The following is a 25,081-nucleotide window of genomic DNA, read 5'->3' on the forward strand; positions in this document are numbered from 1 at the left end:
CTAAGGCAAATATTTTTTGTTTATTCCAAACAGCCAAAATTGCCAAGAAGAAACTCATTAAATCGTGATTTTATCTCGTTACCGAACTGACTTAATCAAGTACAAGTTAAATTCGGGAGACGAGGTTCTTAAAACGGGAAATATTATCATTGGCATAAATTAAAAGCAGCGAGGTAAATGTTTTTAAAGCCTTTCCCCGCATACTGGTTTGGGGACCGTTGCTCGACCCCAAGCACCCAATATTGCTCTTATTGTTTGATACATTGCACTTTTGGGGAGTGTCGTCTTTTGCTTACTTTATCAACTGAGATACAGCATGTTGTTTTTTTAAAATTCATATTACAATATACATTATACATACAATATACATTTTAATATACTTTTGTTTTTGTACAGCGGAAGACAATGACTCATATGTACATATTTTGAAAACTGGCAAATTTCTTAAGCATTCATTCTGTATCAAATAGCATTCATCTTTAGTTCAGTAAATGTAGTAAAAATTACTCGGAATATATGGGTTCTAATATCAAATAGGTATCATATATAAAAAACTGTCCACTTCTCACAATTTTGTTATTAATGTTGATACTATTCTTTAAATTATATAATAATAATAAACAAACTATAATAATATTACTTGTCTTAGGGTATCCCGCTGGTACATAGGGCCCTTACAAGTAGTCTCCACTTCACCTTGTCTTGCGCTTGCTCCTTAAAATCGCTCCTGGTCAGGCCGTCAGTTCTCATTTCGCTACTACAGTAAGTCGCCAAATCTACACAAGGCGACTAGGTTTTTTCTTGCCACGCGGTTGCCATATTACTTGTCTAAATAATAATATATCAGATTTTTCGTTTCATTCATCCCGGCGTTGATTGTGATTTCCGGACAATACCGAGAATTGAAAAAAAAGGAATTTCGATTTTTAACGGGTTATTTTAAGAACATGAGTCGTCGGGGACGAAAGGATAAGACGTCCGGTGCATTCGTATGGAGATGCAACGGTGTTCGAATCCCGCCGGCAGGTACCAATTTTTCCAATGAAATAAGTACTGGATAAGTTTCCAATGAGATAAGTGAAGGAATAACATTGTGTAATAAAAATCAAACACGCAAAATTATAATTTGTATAATTACTGGTGGTGGTGATGGTGTAATTACTAGGTACCCACAACCCTACCCATTTCTGCCGTGAAGCCATAATGCGTTTCGGTTTGAAGGGCAGGGCTGCCGTTGTACTGTTAAAAGTGAGACCTTACAACTCATGTCTCAAGGTGGTTGGCGGTATTTACGTTGTAGATCTCTATGGGCTCCGATAACCATTTAACACCATCTGGACCGTGAGCTCGTCCATAGATCTAAGCAATAAAAAAAGAAGAAGACCGGAAATAATATAAAATTCTTAGCACATTTTACGCACCCTGTTTATGCATCGTTTGCCGGTCTGTGCCCGTGCGCATAAAACTGCGGTGCACCGTCTTCAGAAGCACAATCGCAGACGCGGAGCTGCACGGACGAACCGTAACCGTGAGTACAGACAACTTGATACACGCGATGTATATAATTGTAAGCAAACAAACGGAATTCCTTTGTTAAAATTCACATGTAATGTACACATCCAAAACAAACGATACGAATCCTGCGAAATGCGTGTTCAAAAATATATATTTATAATTATTTTTTTTTGTTCTACTACTAATAAACCTACACGCGTATTCAAGTAAACAACCAATGAGACATACCGAATGATACCGCGCTTATTTGTTTTTTTTATGTGTCTAATAAACAAATGAATCATTGGACCCTTAAAGCATTAGCATTTTTATTACTGTATCAAAGTGTATTTCGATTAATCGTTTTGGTTCGAAAACTTTTATTTATGTTAAGTGTTAACCGGCCAGTGAAAGTGTTAATACTAGAATTTTATTCTAAATTAAGTTTTCTAAAAGGAGGTGATACTTAAAAAGCTTTATCGATTTAATTTTGTTGAATATTCAATTATAAAATTTCGAATGGAGTATTCTAAAAATTTTTTTTTTAAATCGATTACAATCCAAACAAACGTATCTTTCATCTAGTGACAAATTCAGATACATATACCGGTGGATATAATAATTTAAAAAATTATTCAAAAGTTTTATTGTTATTATTAATAACTTTTTTTTTTTTTTAATTTTGTTAAACAATCACGCCACGTTAACTGGTCCCGTGATAAGTTCGTAAAGAACTTGTGTTACAGGTACCAGATAACGGAAATAAATGTAAATGTATGATTTTTATTATACACATTATATTTAATATACATCCATAACCCTGGAAAAGACATTTATATTTATCGTACAAATATCTTCCCTTGGCGGGATTCGAACCCGCAACCCCCTTGTGTAGTGACCATGTCACTTACAACTACACCAGACGGCCGTTAATGACGATTCAGTATATTATTCAGAGATTAATTCCAAAATAGATTAATTCCAAAGTTCTTTAGTGTTAAATTGTCGTTCTGTCCTTTAAATTACCATATTTTGCGATAATCTCGCTTGTAAAAAAATATAAAACTTACATTGATTTTAAGCTGACCACCACAAACGTATTTCATAGCAACCATCACAAAATATCGAATTTACGAGAACCCTTTCAAATCTGCAATTCCTCGAGTTTTATGTATTTTTGATTGGACCATCATCTATATGCCACCGAAGAACAAAGGTGTCACTTTCGGCCTTTGGCCTTAGCTCGCAGGATAACGACATCTATCAGTGGTTTTAAATCGGCTACTTAGTATTCCAAAAGTGCTTACGGATGATACATTCTCGGTTCTGGTTTCGTACGCGGTTTATTGTTAATGCGTATGAAGAATGACTAAGCCCTATAGCGAAAGGACTACGCGTTATTTATTTAATTTAAACTCAATGATCCTTGTGGTTTAACAATAAAACATTTGGTTTTTAACATTATTAATCATTGTGGATTCGGACATGACGTTTAAAATAACTAGCACGTAAATCTAATTAATGTGATGAACATTATTGTTTAACCAATAAATTTTTTAAAGTTTTTTATTACATTATTTGTTTGTAGAAATAGTGGACTTAAGTCGTCGTGGCCTAAAGGATAAGACGTCCGGTGCATTCGTATATAGCGATGCAACGTGGTCGAATCCCGCAGGCGGGTACCAATTTTTCTAATGAAATACGTACTTAACAATTGTTCACGATTGACTTTCACGGTGAAGGAATAACATCGTGTAATAAAAATCAAACCCGCAAAACTATAATTTGCGTAGTTACTGGTGGTAGGTCCTCTTGTGAGTCCGCACGGGTAGGTACCACCGCCCCGCCTATTTCTGCCGTGAATCAGTAATGCGTTTCGGTTTGAAGGGTGGGGCAGCTGTTGTAACTATACTGAGACCTTAGAACTTATATCTCAAGGTGTGTGGCGCATTTACGTTGTAGATATCTATGGGTTCCAGTAACTACTTAACATCAGGTGGGCTGTGAGCTCGTCCACACATCTAGGCAATAAAAAAAAAATACCTAAAATATTCTCTACCAATGAACTGAAGGTGATACAGGGAAAGTCATGATAGGTGCAGTCCATAAATAAATTGAACACACATATCGAATAATAATGAGAAGTTTAAATCTTTCGTTATAGCTTATTATTTTCGAAAAATGTTTACCTGAGAATCTTTTTGAGATATTTGTTTTGCTAAAAATCGTGTTTGTCAAATAAATTAAATGTGTGTGTAGTATCGAACATTCAAATTTCCTTTGGGCAGGTACCTAATGGTTCCCTATATTAACATTTTCGAAGCCATTTGTTTATTTAAACAGTGAATAAATATATGTATATAAAACCACTACAGAAAAGTATACCAATTAGAATGTCCGTTTTATTTTTATCTCTGTTATAAGATGTCTAAAGAAGAATTCAGGTCGCAATTTATTTTATTCAAAGATCGGTTTCTTTGCTTTCGACTTTTGAGGTTTTAATGAGGTTTCCGCAGATAGCTCCCGTCAATAGCTTAGAATGCTTTTGAAGCGATATACAAGGTAATTGGTCGACTGGTTGCCATTAAAACTGAATACAAAATGTCAAACAGATTGACATCGAACTGAGGAATATTTTTAGGAAATACCCTTTGGACTCTTTGCTGACATGATGCTATTTGAATTAAAAAAAAAGGGATTCATTGGTCTGGTTTTCATAAGAATATTATTTTGAACGGTATATTGAGATGTTTTATTTTACGTTCAAGAATATTCAAGTAGATATATTTATGAATAGGATGTTTGAAATTCCTAAGCATTGACTTCTATTTCGTATTAAATTGGACCGTGCTAGTGTTGCGTTGTGGTGAATGAAAGTGGACTGTATTTATTAGTTTGATATCTTTATTAGTCCATAAGTGACAAACTAAAGATATATGCATATATGAAATATAAAATCGATGTGTCGCCCTTGGCGGCTGGAATTGAAAAGGGGAAAGTGTCATAGCGGAAGTCGCTCGTTGACACTTTTGACGTTCCGAATTCAAACAGCTAGAAATGTCTAAATTGCGTATAACGAAAAAGGATTACGATAATAATAAATGTAGTGATCGTTATAGTCAGATAATACCCGACCCAAACGTCGTCGCCCGAGATTTGTCATGTCGGATACCCCAGATCCACTCTGGGGCAAGCACGGGACACCGTCCTCGTCGAACCCGTCGACTATGACGAAGAGTTCGACTGGCGAACTAACCCATAGACACAACCCACTTCTCGCCGGATCTTCTCAGTGTATTGCGATTCCGATCTGGTAGTAGATTCTGCGAAGCTCTTGTTAGGGATAGAAGATTGCACAAAGTGGGAATGGGTTGCTCGCTCCGGGCATTTCACTATTGCAATAATCGTTACGTTATAATACTCATTGTAAAATGAATATTTAAAAAAAATCTAATATTAAAAAAAAAGACATGCCCGCTGAGTTTTTTGCCAGTTCTTCTCAGGACGGAGGCTAGTTGTCGTGAATTGGTGGTAGTTCTTTTTGGCGTTCAACAAGTACGTACTTTCATTTATGTTGAATAAAAAAAAAATTGATTTGATTTGATAGTGCTAATAACTTCTCTCAGGTTGAGCCCGTGAGCCCAACTACTCATCTGTGAGTAGCTAGAATAGCCCCTTAGGCTACCAGGGAATAGATAAAGAAAAAATATCTCAAATCTGTCTGCTTATTCGTTTCTGTAACTGAACATCTTTAACAACTAAGTGTAACGAATACCAAATAGCTAAGCACACATTTTAATTACAATGAGTATTATCTGATACCCAATTAAACGCGAGCAAATTGTAGAACACACCTACTGTTTAATTTTATTTAAATAACTAGCGGCCCGCCCCGGCTTCGTTTGGGAAGTAGCGCTCGCGATGTAAAGAATTTTAGGTATTTTTTTTACACATTGGGTTAAATTATTGAAGTTTCAGTAAGGATCCCTAATTTTTTTGAAAATAAAATAAATATGCCTATGTCACCCGGGGATAGCGTAGCTTTCCAACAGTGGAAGATTTTTTTAAATCGGTTCAGTAGTTTCGGAGCCTATTCAATACAAACAAACAAATCTTTCCTCTTTATAATATTACTAGCGACCCGCCCTCGCTTCGCTTCGGAAACATTAAAACACACATGAAACCAAAAAATAAAATAAAAAATAAATAAAAAAGTAGCCTATGTTCATCAGGGACAATGTCGGCTTCTAACGGAAAAAAATTTTTCAAATCGGTCCAGTAGTTTCGGAGCCTATTCGAAACAAACAAACAAACAAATCTTTCCTCTTTATAATATTATAATAATAATAGTATAGACTAGTATAGATAATGCAATGAAATCTCATTATTTTCCATCGTAATAACTCATTGTTCGTTGGAATTACAAACAGAGGGATAACTATATTATAACTTTCACATCTACGAACCCTGTTACTTCAAAAGTACGTATTTGCAAAAACTTATCACCTCTCACGTGGGCTAACAGGGCGAATTCCCTATCAAATACCTGACATCAGTAATGCGTTATTGGGATGTGTCAGCGTACTGGCAATTCTGATGGCATAAAGTTTCTCTCTATGAAATATCTTTAACCTTCAGAGAATAAACAAAACATTAGAGGTCATCTTAGTCCAAAAATATTGTTATAAGTCTATTTTGATAATTTTCGAAACTAAACAAATTAAAATAAATTCTAGACTATTTATTTTAGGCTCTACGTATACGTTTAAAATATTTTTTTAATGTTTTGAAAGTATTTATTTTCATGTAAATAATCATTTTGAATTTTTTTTTTTCTTAACATACGAATATTCGACCCCGCTGTGACTGAGTGGTTACCGTTATCAATGTACGTCGGCAAACCCGAAAGATCTGTGAAGTACTGCTTTTTTTCCCTGGCTGATAGCCTTGAGAGGCTATATCAGCTTCTCCTTGACGTGTAGGTGAGCTCACGGGGCTCAAACCGGAGTGTTGCTAACACTGGCCCTAGCAAGAACAGTGCTTCGCAGAATCTACCACCGGATCGGAAGCCCACTGAGAAGATCCGGCGAGAAACTCAGTGGGCTGTGTCTGTGAGTTAATTCACTCGTCGAGCACTTCGTCGCAAGTGACGGGTTCGACGAGGACGGCGACCGGTAAAGTACTGCTCTTGCTAGGGCTAGTGTTAGCAAATTCTCTCAGGTTGAGCCCATGAGCTCACCAACCCGTCCGCGCGTACCTAAATAGCCTGTTAGACTACCAGCGAATAGATAAAGGGCATAGACAAGACGCCCTAATGCCTGCCATTTAAATTAATACCGAATTTCCGAGACACGTAAACCAATTACTTTTATTGACATGACATTTACAACATTCATATTGAATTCGAATTGCAAAAGGTACATTTTAAAGTCAAACCAAATCTTCGGTTAAGTTCTTCGTGTACCATCGACGCTAACAATGAATCGACTGAAATATAAGGTTCGTTTTCCGCTGCACTTAATTGATCTAGGTCGGTGAATACCACGATTCCGACATTGCGTTTCAATCTATGTTTAGTTAGGTTAACTGAGTTAACTTACTTTATTTAAGAACATATTAATTTAGTTTCCTTAAAAAATCTATCTGCTACAATTATAGTTCCAAATACTTACACACTGGTGGTAGGACCTCTTGAGAGTCCGCGCGGGTAGGTACCGCCACCCTGCCTATTTCTGCAGTGAAGCAGTAATGCGTTTCGGTTTGAAGGGCGAGGCAGTTGTAACTATACTGAGACCTTAGAACTTATATTTCAAGATGAGTGGCGCATTTACGTTGTAGATGTCTATGGGCTCCAGTGACCACTTAACACCAGATGGGCTGTGAGCTCGTTCACCCATCTAAGCAATAAAAAAAATTATGTTGCAATGCACTGTTCGGAAGAAAGCAGTGATAAGAATCATTTATTACATGTTTCTATTTTTTTTAGACATAAAGTTACAAAGAGAAAGGTCACGTTAGGTTTAGCCACCGAGTACATTATGTAACTATAAGATCATTTAATAAAATAGTGAAAATTAATTTTTGTATCACCTATCCACAACAATGTCTTAAAAGCCGACCGGCCTAACAAAACCAAAAATAATATTCCTAACGACTCACGTGCGTGCGGTTGATACCTCAAAATAATGAATTCCATTTTAGCGACAGCTACCTAGTCATAACTAATAACTATAGACGAATTACTCAATTAAAAATCAATAAATTACAAGCAAATGGCTACTTTTATCATAGTTCTCGCATTATTCTAAGAATTCCCGTTAATTTATGCATTTCGGTTTTCTGTCATTAACAACCTCGTTTTTAGAAGCCAAATTAAATGAGGAAAAGCAAATTTATGACAGAAACTGCGAACAGCATTTAAGACATCGTGAAAACAAGCGGAGGCAATCAAAGCCTTCCGTCGGGCCACGGCTTATGCTTCATTGTCTAAGTTTAACTTCTCTTTGGAAATTTTTAATAGAATTCCTCAAACTGCCAGTTTTTATACAATGTATTCTGTATTGAAAGGCGAAGTAGCTACATTGTGGTACCGAGAAGCAGTTTAATTAGGAGTTTAAAAGAATATTCAACGTAATTCTCAGGTATGAAAACTTTTATGGTTCGATGATGGCTTTGTTAATTTTTCTCAAATAAAGTTTATTTGATGCTGTTCATTGTCACCTTACTCCTCATCGGGTGTTCTGAATTTACCTGGACCTATATACACTAGCGTGGATTATATTGGTGTAGCGACTAAACATAGAATACTCTTCTTGCTTAGCGATAGTCATAAGTAGGACTATGGTCCTTATCCGCTGGTGCTCCCAATTAATCCCACTACCGGTGTACTAAAAGGCTAGGTCAGTACTGTCATATCTTTGCGAGAAATGTGAGAGAGATGAGTGTTTAGTTCACTATGCACTAGGTCAGTGGACTGGTCTGACCAGTGAAGTGACATATCTAGAGCGAAAGGTCCCGTTAGCTAGAGTCGTTATAATGTCGTCAATGGTTGATCGCATTTTTTCGAAATTTAAACAGAACTCATTATTACTATTTTCATAGTATATAGTAAGATATTAGCTACTTCGTAAGTTTTTAGAGAAAAAGGGCTACTTAGCCTCGTTAGAGTATGTAACCAAAGTTGTTTAAATACCAGAAATCACACATATAGACCCAAATTTGCATCCATTACTGTAAATTGGAAAGACACAATTATTTTATAATTCAAAATAAATTATCGTTGATGACAATTAAAACATTTTATGGAAATGAAAAACAGATTGAATGAAATTATAAAAAAAATTACAACAATTTTAAGTTTCAAAGAGTCATCGAAATCATAAACATAAAATATTATTCTTATAATTTTTAATCGTATCTAAATCTCTAAGCTTTACCATATTTGAAACATCAGATTAGGCATCAAAACTACTTATATATGAGTTATTTAGTTGTAATTTTTATTCAGTATTTACATACTTCATTTAGTATTTTCATACATACTTTAATATCTATACAGATATTTCATTTAAAATGTGTAATTTTATAATAATGGAGGTAGGTCAATGTTGGCCAGTGGTGCAAATGAAGTTTCTCGTGAAAAGTGTTGCTAATAGTTAGGTGTCCATCAAGCAATGGATTGAAGCCCAATTAAGTCACCGATATGACGTATATTACGAAATTGTTTTGCATTGCATTTCATTGACAGGCCTTGTTTAAGGAGTATTAAATTTATTCCAGACATGTTTCTTAATATCACTGAGACTCCTAGAACATATGGCCATGAAACCTGCTGTCTATAAAGTCAATTTTGGATCTGTATTTTTCTATGAAAATTCAGTTCTGTTTGGGAATTTCAGTATCTATTAATTTTGAAAACCAAAAGTCTAAATCGAATAATTGGATGAACTCAACTTCAACATTTTTAACTTATCGTTTGTTTTAATGCATAGTTTTGTTAGTGCGATACCCTTTGTAAGTGCCGTGTTGTATCTGTTTTAAATTCATTACAGGTTGAAAATGCGAGCGATATTTGCGACGTTGGCTGTCCTGGCGAGTTGCGCCGCATTAGTTCAGTGTGAGTATATTATAACTAACCGTTATGTATACATTATTTATGAGTTGGACGTTTACAATGGAAATTGTTCTAGCTTAAGGTGATGTGTAATCGCAACCCGAATTAATGAGGTTAAATCCCACTCAGTAGTAATTTTTTTTCAATTAAATTAATTAGTTAAAAATAGAAAATCGAATTGGATGGTGCGTCCAAAGTGGTTTAGATTTTGATGGTTAGTTTTACATACGACTAATCATATTTCACGGAATTTTAAATTTTGGTTGCAATTTTAGTTTAGTTGTTGTATTTGATAGTCATCAGCAATATGTTATTATTGGAAATTTGGATTAAATTTTTATTTTTTATTTTTAAAAGGGCATAGCATTTAATTAGGTATTTCTTTTAGTTACATGCTCTAATTAATTTTCTTGTTTGCTCAAGGAATGTTCTTCAGTTTGTTTATCAAATTTCATCACGTAGACTTACGTAGGTAATCCAAAACTATAATACATACATTTAGTTCATAAAGTTAGTTGTGATAAAACAGCGCCTTAAGATTACGGTTCTTTTCGAGTGAATTCTTTTCAATGGCAATGAAAATATTTACTAGTTCTACTGCTATTTAAATGGGCAAACATGTGTCATTAACGCATACTATTAGCTATACATTGACAAATACACATTTTTGTTTGTCAATAGCTTCAAAGGACGGTCACACGAAATCCTGGTTCAAGCTTAGAGAAATAACTGAAAAATTTACAATATGTAAATTAATTTAGCATGTTTAGCATACACGTAGATACATACTTTTAAATGAACTTCTTGAGTTTCAAAAAAAAAGTCTTAATCAGGTCATAGATCTCCTGAAATGGCTTTCTAGTTCAGGGATCATTCTTTACAAATCACCTTTATCTCATATCAATTAATTAATGTCATATAATATTAATTAATGTCTCGGTAGGCAGCGGCTTGGCTCTGCCCCTGGCATTGCTGAAGTCCATGGGCGACGGTAACCACTCACCATCAGGTGGGCCGTATGCTCGTCTGCCTACAAAGGCAATAAAAAAAATATATAATATTATGTGTGAATAAGGTTCTTCTAATTCGAGTACCAAATTTAAATTACAAGTTATAATAGTTTTTTTTTTGATTTTTTTTTATTTGATTTTTTAGGCAGACGAGCATACGGCCCACCTGATGGTAAGAGGTCACCGTCGCTCATGAACGTCAGCAATGCTTACTAACCTCTCGATTCTGTTACAACCAAAAGCAGATTCTTAATTTAGTTTTTATTTCCTGATTAAGATTAAGCTTTGCGTTCAATTACTAAAGTTTAATTGGAATAAATTCGTATTGGCAATTCAACAGCGGACAGCAGAGCGCGCATCGTTTGTTACTTCAGTAATTGGGCGGTGTACCGACCCGGCGTTGGACGTTATGGCATCGAAGACATCCCCGTGGATTTGTGTACTCACTTGATTTATTCCTTTATTGGCGTCACCGAGAAATCAAGCGAAGTTCTCATTATCGATCCTGAGGTGAGTATAGTGCTAATTTAATCATGAAAATTCAAATTGAGCATATCACGTTTAGTATTTTCGAGTGTTCACGAAAGCTCATGGTTCCACAGTAATAAAAGTAGGTATCATGTTAAACTGTTAAGACTAGGTTGGTGGAAATAAAATAAGCCCTAAGTAAGAATTTATAATTATGTAACGTTGTTCATTTTATAGCTCAGAGGTATTTGTGCTGATAGTATAAATACTAATATATAAATCTACAATGGTTTTTACGGATGTTCCGTTATAACTACTGAACCATGCATCCGATTGAATTGAAACTTGGTATCCATGTAGAAAATACGTGTACTTAAAGGATAGGCTAATATTTATATGAGCGTTGGACTGCCCTAATAATAATGACAATAAATAATAATGTTAATTTTAAATACCCACTGAAACGGGCGAGTACGGCTAGTAGTTACTAAAATTACATGTCTAAATTATAATGAACTTTCCGTCGCATTTTTTATTTATTGAACTAATTTTCTTGGTAGCTGGACGTAGATAAGAGTGGTTTCCGTAACTTCACATCCCTCCGCTCCAAACACCCCGATGTCAAGTTCATGGTCGCGGTTGGCGGTTGGGCTGAAGGCGGCTCCAAGTACTCACACATGGTGGCCCAGAAGAGCACTAGGATGTCTTTCATCAGAAGTGTTGTCGGTAAGTGATCATTATCGTAGACCCAAAATAATTTGGTGTTCGCATGAGCATGAGTCTCTCGCAATTGACACGACTGAGCCTCGATTTGGGTTCATGTCATCATCACATACCCTTACAAAGAAGGAAGTTAGTTTATACAGACCATGACTAACCTTTAATAAATAAATTAAAATGAAAAAATACTTGATAAAACTAAAGAAAACGCTTTAATAGGAACCCGAACAATTTTGATTCTAGGGAATATAGGGCTAAGTTTGCAATCTTGATATGTTTAAGAATGTTTCAAGTTAGTTGGTTACCATTAAGTTGATGTAAATTAGATTGAATAATTCCGTTACATATGTAAATAGATACAGGTCAATATAATAATGGCGTGATAAAAGCAGTTATTACAATTTAAAGAGACGTTCAAAATTCCGTAAAATATATGCAAGATATAGTTGCTTAGCACTCGCAATATATTATATAACAAAATAAATTGTATATACAAGTTTTCATTTTTATAAAAACACACACACTCACAAGAGGTCCTACCGCCACCGCCACCGCCACCGCCTTGCCTATTTCTGCCGTGAAGCAGTAATGCGTTTCGGTTTGAAGGGCAGCCGTTGTAACTATACTGAGATCTTAGAACTTATATCTCAAGGTGGGTGGCGCATTTACGTTGTAGATGTCCATGGGTTCCAGTAACCGCTTAACAACAGGTGGGCTGTGAGCTCGTCCGCCCATCTAAAAAATAAATAAAAATTCGGTAAAATATATCCAAGATTTAGTTGTTTAGTTACAAATGTTCACGCAACTTTTTTATAATGTATTCGCAAAGTAAATTGAAGCTTAAGAAAAGTTTTAATTTAAAAAAAAAACGCGCACACACAAATTCATTACGATTAACTTATCCGTTTACTTTGATCGTGTTCGAAATCTCCAATGCTGTTGTAATTTATGGTAGTGGGTTAACAAAGTAAGCGAACAAAAACAAGTTCAGGAAACGAAGAGTTACGTCGTCCATTGAAAGCGGAAGGCAGTTTTTTCCGTTACGCCGAAGACGAGTGGTCTCTCACACGGAATCCTTGCTCACGACACTGTGACCATGTGAAATGGAATCCCCTACTACGATGAACGAATTACATACTCGTATGTAATAATAATCACTATATATAAAAACGAATTGCTGTTCGTTAGTCTCTCTAAAACTCAAGAACGGCTGAACCGATTTGGCTAATTTTGGTCTTGAATTATTTGTGGAAGTCCAGAGAAGGTTTAAAAGGTAAAGATAAATATGAAAATGCTCGGAATTAAATAAAAATAACAATTTTGTTTTTCCTTTGATGTGTCCCCCGTCGGTCTTTTATTTATCGATTGAGGCACTAAGAAGTTTGCCGGGTCAGCTAGTAATAAATAAATATTTACTAACAATCACGCCACGTTAACTGGTCCCGTGATAAGTTCGTAAAGAACTTGTGTTACAGGTACCAGATAACGGAAATAAATGTAAGATTTTTATTATACACATACATATATTTAATATACATCCTTAACCCTGGAAAAGCCATTTATATTTATCATACAAATATCTTCTCTTGGCGGGATTCGAACCCGCAACCCCCTTGTGTAGTGACCATGTCACTTACCACTACACCAGACGGCCGTTAAATGTGAAGTAAATAACAAAACTGTGACGTATAAATTATGTTAACTTTGGAATCAAAGGTCGATGACTCCTGTTTTGAATACGCTTTTATTAGTTTTGTATCTACCTATGTTTGTTCGTATGTAACTTAATTAATATTTTACCGACTTCAAGAGGTTCGATTAACTTGAAAATTTTTACACGCATTAAAAATCAATTACAATACATTAATTTTTATACTTCGCACTAATGTCTTGACAGGATAAACCAATTAAAAAAGATGAAATGATTTGATAATTCGGTTCACAATTTTTTTTTAATCTTAATCTACATCTTTTTTTACACAGATAAAATATCGGGCACACGTTCTAATATTAGCACATGTATGAAAAAAATATTTACGTAATAATTAATTAAAATTATAAATATCGAAATCCTAAAGACAAAATATAACTATAAAAGTGATTTTTGTAAAAAAAAAACAGACCTGAATCTAAGCTTCTAGTATTGTTACTCCGTTAATCCCAATATTATTTTTATTTAAATCGCAAAACAATCAAGTCGTTCGTTTGTAAAGCGGAGGATAGCCTTTATTTTATTTCCTCTGAGACTTTGCCGTTAAATCTCAATAGGCTTCCGAATTATCAAGGTCTCACTGTCTGCAGCTTTTGCTCAAATACGAAAAAAAAAAAACAAGAAGCTCAGTACGTCTAACGCATAAAAAACATTGAAATCTTTTTGACCTATTAACCTGAAATCGGTTTTCACTTATTTTTTCTAGTTTTCATTGGTAATACTAGAGCCTCCTGTATAATTATAATAAAGTGAGTGGAGTCTTATGGATAGTAACACAACATGCTTTAATTAGGTTGCGGTTAGTGGATATTCATGTTATCTCTTTAGGATAACATTTCTATTGTTCGGATTTCGTTATAATTCTTCCATTCTTTTCCATAAAGACAGTTTTAGATTACATATTAATTGTAAATTGCATAAGTTTCTATCTTATCCGTCACGAATATTTACGTCTAATATGTGATTTAAGAGAACCACTGTAGATCTCTAGTGTGTGTTAAAAATAATGTTTATTTAATATTTGTACCGAGATTGTCTTATTAAGAGCAACGCGCAGCCGAAATTGTATCAGGGGACTCGGCATTCAATCTATTTTTCAATTTTCGCGTAACACTTCACCAAGATATTCACGTGGGATTATAATATATTTTAAGAGAGAATAATGTGTGAAATTGAATTTATATGAAAGTTTTTCTTTATGTTTTGCTCAGTTGTGGTTGTCTAAGATACAAAAAAAAAATGATTGCTGTTTTTAATTTCCGAAAACTTCCGAAAACCTTTCTGTCTCTGTCCAATTCGAAAAATTTCAGCTAATACTTTTTTATCATTACAAGATAGGGATCAAATATTTGTTTATTACAGTTAATGGAAAGGACAAAGGTTTTGAATCTTTCATTGTACTATACATGTCTCGTAGTGTCTCGCCCGTTCCTTTGAAAAATATGCTCACTTTCCGATTCTTTTACAGTGTTACAATTATCAGATAGTAAAAAGTACCAAATTTAATAAAATATTGCACTATGCACCGGCGCTTGTTTTTTAATTACGATATTTTACGGATGGACAGCACCTCTAGAGTATCGGAACAAGACAATAGCTTAATACAAAATATGACTACAAGCGTACAGTATCAGGAATTACGTGGGCTCTCGTTTGTAGAATGTTTGGTTCTAAATCTACATTACGAGTCGCGTAACTCTATTGTGCCGCCGGGAATTTTTATATTCTCACGTTATTAGGCTTTTTGCTTTGAATCTGCGGATTATTGCCATTTTTCCAGGAGATATATTATGTGGGGTCGGCTCGAATGTAGGTAGGTGCTGTTACGAACAATTTATTTCTTAATAGATCTATATGAGATATCGTAGGGCATATCGTCAGTCTACATGGGTGGGTATCAAGCAAAATCATTTCAATTTCTGCCGTGAAACAGTCCGGCGTTCCTATTTGAATAGTGGAAAAGCCATCTTTCAATACAATTGAGCTCATGTCCAAAGGTGTTGGCATTTACTATGTGATGTCTTTTTTTTATTGCTTAGATGGGTGAACGAGCTCACAGCTTCCCTGTCGTTAAGTGGTTACTGGAGCCCATGGACATCTACAACGTAAATGCACCACCCACCTTGAGATTTAAGTTCTAAGGCTTCGGTATAGTCACAACGACCCTTCAAACCGAAACGCATTACTGCTTCACGGCAGAAATAGGCAGGGCGGTGGCACCTACCCGTGCGGATTCACCAGAGGTCCTACAACCAGTAATTACGCAAATTGTAATTTTCTTTAGGCTCTAGTAATAATTAAACATCAGGTGAATCCACCCATTAATAAAATGCAATAAAAATCGTAACGCTACATTTTTAGACCGCGTTTTTTGATGTATAGAAAAGATTTTCTAGGTATAGAAGTTAATGAAACCCGGAAGATGAATTGTGTACCAATAACTTCTTAGTTTATGAAAATGCTGATAAGTAAAGTGTAAAAAAAACACACACGGTGAACAGTTTTTGTTTATTGTAAACACGAGGAACAAACAAAGATTAAATAAAACAAACAAAATTACAATACTAATATATTCGTAGCTCACTAGTTATTGAATCAAAAACATAATTAAAGTCCACGTGTATAAATAGTGTTTGTTGTTTAATTTAGAATATTACTTTCAAAGTCAGTTGTGGGTGAATAGCAGGAAATTTACTCGAATTACTATTACGTTCTTAGAGCGATATTTTTCATTGGGTAGACGAGGCGACTACAATATAATTTGAGTCGTCTATTATCAAAGGTGGCAATCTGTGCATTTGGAGAAAAAAAAATTATTGATATGTCAATACAGATTGATTTGAATATAATCGTCTCCTTCAAAGAATACGGTTCAAAACCTGCATTAAATAAAGGTTAATAGTTAACCTGTTATTTATCTAAGATGTCGTTCCGAAGAGTTTTGTGACTGCCAATGGAATACACAGTCAATAATTCGTTTTTCTGATTTTCCAATCATTGTCCAAAAGTCAGATTGCCGGCTTTGATAATAGTCGACTCATTTAACACTTCGGAAATAGCCGTATGTGATTTTAATGGAATTTGGTCACTAGCGTTATAACTCTGCAAACTGATTGATAAATACCCTAATTGACTTTAGTTTTAAGTTTCAGTTTAAAACAATAGAAAAAAGTGAATGTATCGAGAATAAATTTAAAATTAGCAGCACGTGATTCTGCGGCACTAATAATAAAGCATATGTTTGAAAAGAAAAACTATTAATTATATTCTAGTTATTTCTTTCGCGACATCTGCCATGACTTCTGCTTCGAATAGACCTTGGTATATATCATCTCTTACCAAGCCCTATGGGAATATATAATAGTTTGGGGACAAAAATAAGCAGAACATAGAACAGTCAATTAATCAGTACGATATTACGATTCGGTCCTCTTAATTCCTAAGAGGACACTTGATTGATAAAACATAGTAATAATATCTACTACTACTACGGATGGGTGATGGATGTCATCTGATTAATGATCGAACAAGCAATTTTTATATTAGTTTTTTTTGTTATTGCTTAGATGGGTGGACGGGCTCACAGCCCACCTGGTGTTAAGTGGTTACTGGAGCCTATAGACATCTACAACGTAAATGCGCCACCCACCTTGAGATATAAGCTCTAAGGTCTCAAGTATACCTATAGTTACAGCGGCTGCCCCGCCCTTCGAACCAAAACGCATTACTGCTTCACGGCAGAAATAGGCGAGGCGGTGATACCTACCCGAGCGGACTCACATGAGGACCTCCCACCAGTTAAAAAATAAATTTCCATCTACAGACTTCTTGAAGAAATACGACTTCGACGGTTTGGATCTCGACTGGGAGTATCCCGGTGCCGCCGATCGAGGTGGCTCCTTCTCCGATAAAGACAAGTTCTTGTATTTCGTCCAAGAGTTAAAGAGGGCGTTCATCAGAGCCGGTAGAGGATGGGAGCTGACTGCTGCCGTACCCCTTGCTAATTTCAGGCTGATGGAGGGATACCATGTACCAGAGCTGTGTCAGTAAGTACTTCATTCAATTAAAAACCTATTTTGGGTTTGGTAACGTAATGACATATTTTTGTTATGACATTTTTTTTAATTCTTAATCACCACCATAAGGTCATGCTCGTGTGGTGAAACATATTATGTGATCGTATATATGAGTATCACTATAGCCCCATTTCAGTTCCTCCCGATCTATTCAAGGTGCTTTTGAGGTATTGCAAGCACCGGTTACCGTTCGATGTCAAATTAACCCACAGATATAGCTCACTGAGCATCTCACCAGATTTTACCAGTGGGATGCGATTCCGAAGCCCTTGCTAGGGCAGATGTTAAGTCTCTCAAACTGAGCTCGCCTAACAGTTAGGTGAAACCAGAACAGCCCCTAGAAGCTACTGGTGGTTGGATAAAAAAAAAACTATGAGAGTTTCCCCCAAAAACTTCCAAATTTCAAAATTGCCAAATTGCCAATTGTTTCCAAATTGATTATTCAGCTAAAGCTTCAAGATTAGGTGTATAACAGACGCGATCTCCAAGAGCAAAGTAATGTCGACTGGACGATTCAAAACCTAACCTAGATTTTGGTAATTGTAATAAATTAATTTCAACGGTTCTTTTAGTGTGGACTGAGAATGAGATAAGCAATGTAAATGATAAATTACCTCTTTGACGTTAATATCACATACTGGCAAACTAATTGCACCGATCTTTAATCTAATTAATACCTAGGAAATTGTAATGAAGACTCATTTTCTCAGGGAACTGGACGCTATCCACGTGATGTCGTATGATCTGCGCGGTAATTGGGCCGGTTTCGCCGATGTGCATTCGCCTTTATACAAACGACCTCACGACCAATGGGCCTACGAGAAACTTAACGTGGTATGTTCTCCCTATATGCGTGTGGAAGTCTTTGGTTAATAAGTGTTGAAAACGTCTTCTTCTTCTCAACCGTGTCACTCTTTATAGAGTGGTCGTGAGCGTAATGTAGAATTGAGTACGTAGTTTAGTAGAAAGTTTTAAAGCTGTCTGCGGTAATTGAGGACCGATATAGTCGCGTTACTTACGCTACACACTCGTATCCGCGCTTCAAACGCCTTATCAATACTGGTTGTAGGATCTCTTGTGAGTCCACGCAGGTAAGTACCACCACCCTGCCTATTTCTGCCCTGAAGCAGTAATGCGTTTCGGTTTGAAGGGTAGGGCAGCCGTTGTAACTATACTGAGACCTTAGAACTTATATCTCGAGGTAAGTGGCGCATTTACGTTGTAGATGTCTATGGGCTCCAGTAACCACTTAACACCAGGTGGGCTGTGAGCTCGTCCACTTATCTAAGCAATAAAAATAAATAAATAAAAACAATTGTGTGCTTTGTGCGAGATTTTTAACTTCTCTATCGCGTAAAAGTTAGCTCCAAATCTTTCCTTCGTTTGCCGTTAAGCACACTGTAGCTTAATTAAGAATGATGTTATGTATTGAAGTCAACATACAATTTTCGACCTTCAATTTATAAATTTTATAATTACATTTACGCTAATTCTTTGACGACAACAACGTGTAATATTATACTCTTTGATGTTAACTTAATTATTTAATGTTTGAACATCTATATAAGTAGATATTTCGATATTTATTTAGCTAGAAGAGCCATTATTTAGAATCGAGAATAAGTTATTGATACAAATATTTGCCTGTCCGAGCACTCGAGGAGCTTTCAAAGAAATCAACTATGTTAGTTTACGATATTGCCAGACATCATAACATAAAACTTTTATTATGACAGATTCGTTGAGATTATTTAAACAGATAATATTATGTAGGTGTGAATATTTAAAATACATTTCAGTAATTTTATTATTTTTGCAATAGTGTAAAATATATTTCGCACACTCAATAATTGTTTTAGTTAATTGTTGTTCTGTATACTGGTAATATAATTAAGTATTTTTGGTGCGGAATTTATTAGGTTTAGATTGATTTAAATTAAATATTAGCTAACGAAATATCTATTTTTTTTTTTTTTGTAAATTCTGTTGATTTTGTCATTTCGTTTTTTTCACTTTCAGAATGATGGTCTTAATTTATGGGAAGAGAAGGGTTGCCCTACGAATAAACTAGTGGTCGGTATTCCGTTCTATGGACGTTCATTCACTTTATCTGCTGGAAACAACAACTATGGCCTTGGAACTTATATCAACAAAGAGGCTGGTGGTGGAGACCCTGCTCCCTATACAAACGCAACTGGATTCTGGGCTTATTATGAAGTAAGTTTAAATTTGCATCAAATTAACTATATGCCTATTTCTGCCGTGAAATAGTAAGGCGTTTCGGTTTGAAGAGTAGGGCAGCGGTTGTAATTATACTTGAGACCTAGGAACTTATATCTCAAGGTGGGTGGCGCATTTACGTCGTAGATGTCTATCGGCTCCAGTAACCACTTAACACCAGGTGGGATGTGAGCTTGTCCACCCATTTAAGCAATAAAAAAAACAATTAATATTGAAGGTACCACATCCGATTTTGACATTATTCGAAAATTGACAATCGAAGTTTTCCATTAATTTGAAAATGTCAAGAAAAAAGGAGTTTTCTTATTTCAAAATTCGAATCCGTTCGTAGATTTGTACAGAAGTAGATGCAGATGGATCAGGATGGACTAAGAAATGGGACGAGTTCGGCAAATGCCCCTACGCATACAAGGGAACTCAATGGGTGGGCTACGAAGATCCTCGTAGTGTGGAGATCAAGATGAACTGGATCAAGGAGAAGGGCTACCTCGGGGCTATGACCTGGGCTATAGATATGGACGATTTTAAGGGACTATGCGGCGAGGAAAATCCCTTGATCAAGCTTCTGCATAAGCATATGAGCACTTACACAGTACCGCCTGCGCGCACTGGACACACAACTCCCACTGTGAGTATAACGCATATAGTGGATATTTACTGCAAGTAGGTTAATTCAATTATACTACCCCTACTAATCCCTATGATTCAATAGCATTTTTCACAACATTATTATTCGAATTGGTTGGTCTGAATTGGTTGTGTGAAAGTAATAGCATTTACATATATTGTTGTATGTACGTATAGTGTTGTATGTATGCGTGAATCTTCTTGCGACATAAACATACTGGTGGTAGGACCTCTTGTAAGTCCGCACGGGTAGGTACCACCGCCGTGCCTATTTCTGCCGTGAAGCAGTAATGCGTTTCGGTTTGAAAGGTGGGGCAGCCGTTGTAACTATACTGAGACCTTAGAACTTATATCTCAAGGTGGGTGGCGCATTTAAGTTGTAGATGTCTATGGGCTTTAGTAACCACTTAACATCAGGTGGGCTGTGAGCTCGTCCTACCCATCTCAGCAATAAATAAAAAAAAAAAATATTCGTCTCCAACTGTGTCGCACTAGGCTGCAGCCTACTAAGCCAGGGAATCTCACCACTGATGTTACTAAGTTGACAATTGAGATAGCCGTGCAGGCCGTGGTGAAATTTTGTTATATTTTGGCGCGAAACATACGGTGCGCCGGCGACCCGTACGGCCTGCTAATCTCGTTTACTGCAACATATTGGTGGCGTGTCTAACTCGAAAATATATGACCCGCCGGCGGACCGTATGGCGGTGAGAGTGTTAAACGACAAGAAAAAAAACTTATGATACTAATTTTACTATTATTAAACTTATCGTCAACTTCACGTGAAGCTAATTTTTAATTTCGACTACGAGTCCTTTTTTTTTAATTTATGACCCGGTAACTAAGACCTTTAGTCTTATTTTAATTTATATTCTTATTTTTATGAAAAATGATAATATGGAGTGAAATGAAATGAAGATGATTAATTTGAGACGCTAATCAACTGGGATGAAATAAAATGAAATGAAATGAGATGAGATGATATGGGATGAAATATAATTTCAGTAAAATTGTGGTTATTTACTGAGATTTTTTCAGTGGACTTTTTGGAGGATCCCGAAAAGTTACGTCCAGCGGGTTTGTTTCAGTTTCCTACATTTGTGCATTTTTACAGATATTAAACAGTTAATAAACCACCGTTATTACACATTTAAACCCGAATAAACGCTAAATAGACAAAATAAAACAAATCACACAACTTCACTCCTCGCGTGTCCGCCAAAAAGTCACTACGAGTCCTTTTATTGGACAAGGTTGCCATGAATCTGTTCAACTCTTGACATATACCTAACATTTTGTATAAGCCGGAATGGGCGCGTCCACCTTCAACTCCATCAGACCCATCTGAGGGTGATCCGATTCCTACCACAACCACCACCACCGTGAAACCGACGACAACAAGAACCACCGCGAGGCCAACTACTACCACAACGAAAGTACCCCATGCCACCACTGAAGAAGACTTTGACATCAACGTGAGACCGGAAGTTGAGGAACCACCCACGGTAAATACAACTTCTTCTGTTCAAAGTACACAAAGTGGTATGTAGGCAAAATAGGTATATTGAACTCTCACAGGAGAACATTTACAAATATTGTCTTATAGAAATCATTAAAACGTTTCAACTTTATTTGAATATGCAATTTCGAAAAGGGCACATGTCGCATATTTTGTCAAATACGTTTTTTCATATACATGTAGTTTTGAGGCTTACCTACACCCGTTTTATAATAATTCCAGTAATTTTCAATTGCTAATTAACACTAAAATATATCAAAAGTTAGTATTTTAAATTTTACACTGCTTTAAAAAATGATCAGTTTTTTTCATTTCCTGAACATTTTACATTTTCAGAGATTGTGCCCTTTTCGAAATTGCATATTCATTTATATTTATTAAGAAAAGTATTTATCGCCGCGTTGATCAAGTGATCCTAGTATCCGTGTATACAGAAATACAGTCCGACTCATTATCTGTCTGAAATATATTTGACATTGAAGATCTAGTTACTTAGTGCGGGTTTTTTAACGTTCTCGATAACGTAAAAGTTTACTCACGTACGTAACACTCACTCACGTAACAATTTGTATAACAACGCCCCTAGCGGCATACGTAGGCAAACGTTCCAACTCCATACAAATTTGAGTTAACTTTTACGTTAAAAAAATCGCACTAAGCACACTGTTTACTGGTGGTAGGACCTCTTGTGAGTCTGCGCGGGTAGGTACCACCGCCCCGCCTATTTCTGCCGTGAAGTAGTAATGCGTTTCGGTTTGAAGGGTGGGGCAGCCATTGTAACTATACGGAGATCTTAGAACTTATATCTCAAGGTGGGTGGCGCATTTACGTTGTAGATGTCCATGGGCTCCAGTAACCACTTAACACCAGGTGGGCTGTGAGATCGCAATTATGTTTATCCTGTATGCAACGAACATTAGGGCACGGGGGAAAATACTCGTTTGGCGCCAACGAATATCAAACATTTATTTATTTTATTATTGTACATTTAGAATTACAGCGAGCGACTTGTTCTAATTAGCTATACGATTTCAAATATTTTCATATAATGAACAATGTCCTTTGACAACAAAACCTTTTGGAATTCACATTTATTTCTTAATGAATGATTTTTTCGTCTTAAGTATATCTTTACCTTTTTATCATTTAAGGAAAACGAAGTCGACAATGCGGATGTGTGTAACTCTGAGGACGACTACGTACCAGACAAGAAAGAGTGTAGCAAGGTAAACTAAATATAAAATACTAAACTAAAATACTAAAATATGCACTACTTAAGTAGAATAATAAAATAGCCCTACAAAAGTCCAAGCCTAAACCAGCCTTAATATGAAAATAAATTTAAACTAACCTTTTCTAGTACACTTTTGAAGCTTGATTGATTAACAATTCAATGTTAAATATAAATATTTTGACATTTTAATGTGGATATCGATTGCCGTCATTTAAAAGTAAGGCTTATCCTACACTTCATTAAACATATTTTAGCAGGTCTAAATACAGTCGTTGTAGGGTACATAAGTGGCTCGGATCATTTTTCTCCCTACCTATTCTTTGGAAGCTTAAAAGGCTTTTCTAGCTACGCCCGCATTGGTAGGTGAGCTCACGGGCTTAACATGCGACAATTAGCAATTTGCTAACACTAGCCCTAGCAAGAGCAGCGCTTCGCAGAATCTACCACCGGATCGGAATCACTACCCACTAAGAAGATCCGCCGATAAAATCGGTGAACTAAGCGGGTCCATTATTGTAGCTTTAATTCAGTGCGTTAGACCTAAAGACAATTTTAAGTAACTCATGAAATCAAATTGGTCACAAGATATCTACTTGTGTTTACTTCGATGCTATTTCATAAATATTGATATTTAGATAAATAGATAATAAGTACCAAAAAAAATTTTTAGGACGCTCGGTTATAAATTACACTATCTTTTTCAATAATATGAAAGCTCTACGCCTATTAATATTTATTGCAGTGAACGTGTTAATCTAAAATTGACGATAATAAATTTTGTATGGTGGTCATCATATGTTTTGCTTTCTTCACAGTATTGGCGATGTGTGAACGGCGAGGGAGTTCAATTCTCGTGTCAACCGGGGACAATCTTCAACGTGAAACTTAACGTTTGCGATTGGCCTGAAAATACAGACAGACCGGAATGTTCGTAAGGTCTAAAAGCGCTATTATGGCCTGAAAATACAGACAGACCGGAATGTTCGTAAGGTCTAAGAGCGCTATTAGTTAAACTATTCTAGGTATAGTGGTATAAAGCGTAACTCAGACTGGTCAAAAAAAGTCGTGATCTTCTTAATTTGGCAATAAACTTCGTAAACTAAGGCACGCATCTTAAATACCATACTGAATGAAGCGTTTCAAAACGTTTAGATCTACACTAGATACAGTTTCATGCTTAGTATTAAAAAGCCATTTCTTACTTCACATATCGAAAGGTGAGAAAATGTAAAATCATTTAAATACCAATGCCAATTAAACTATCTTTAACCTCACCTTTATTATTTTAGTTTCCTTATTTCTGACTTTTCCAATACTTTTCCAATACTCAACCGGATTCGTCGTCATAGATAACTAGCGAACTGATTGGATTCTAAAAGTTCTTTTAATTGCACGCGATTCGCGATAACCGAAGTAAATACTAGCTATACTAAATTAAAGACAAGTCTGATCATAGTTTGCTCAAATAAACATAAAATAGTAAGTAAAGTAATAGGATTAAACGTTATTAACTGAAATAATATTGTCGTATTTTGTTGTCTCACAAAACACAATACGCCAATGTTTACGTCGACCCGTTAGATGCTAAGGACTATTTTATATGAGATATAATTTTTTTTTTTACGCCTTTTTTGAGTACGCATATTATCTTTAAGCAATGAAATTTTGTTATCTGTATTATTAAAAAAAAAATAGCAATGAAAACTTCGCAAATAAACGTCAAGCAAATCATTTGTAACTATACTGAGACCTTAGAACTTATATCTCGAGGTGGGTGGCGCATTTACGTTGTAGATGTCTATGGGCTCCAGTAACCACTTAATACCAGATGGGCTGTGAGCTCGTCCATCCACCTAAGCAAAAAAAAA

The 25,081-nt window shown here is 35.7% G+C and overlaps 1 protein-coding gene across 1 annotated transcript; it reads left to right on the plus strand.

Annotated features, from left to right (window-relative positions):
* The first annotated feature begins 1,431 nt into the window (after window positions 1-1,431).
* Cht5 (chitinase) lies at window positions 1,432-24,715 on the plus strand. Its single transcript, XM_089728564.1, has 12 exons — window positions 1,432-1,528; window positions 9,546-9,610; window positions 10,958-11,127; window positions 11,646-11,811; window positions 17,340-17,562; window positions 18,303-18,426; window positions 19,612-19,809; window positions 20,165-20,461; window positions 21,765-21,965; window positions 23,131-23,205; window positions 24,029-24,149; window positions 24,204-24,715. The coding sequence occupies exons 2-11, from the start codon at window positions 9,553-9,555 to the stop codon at window positions 24,146-24,148; spliced, it is 1,632 nt and encodes a 543-aa protein (XP_089584690.1). The 5' UTR covers window positions 1,432-1,528; window positions 9,546-9,552; the 3' UTR covers window position 24,149; window positions 24,204-24,715.
* Window positions 24,716-25,081: the final 366 nt, after the last annotated feature.

The sequence above is a fragment of the Bombyx mandarina genome, chromosome 07 (genome assembly GCF_030267445.1).
Source record: "Bombyx mandarina strain Sakado chromosome 07, ASM3026744v2".
Classification (NCBI taxonomy): domain Eukaryota; kingdom Metazoa; phylum Arthropoda; class Insecta; order Lepidoptera; family Bombycidae; genus Bombyx; species Bombyx mandarina.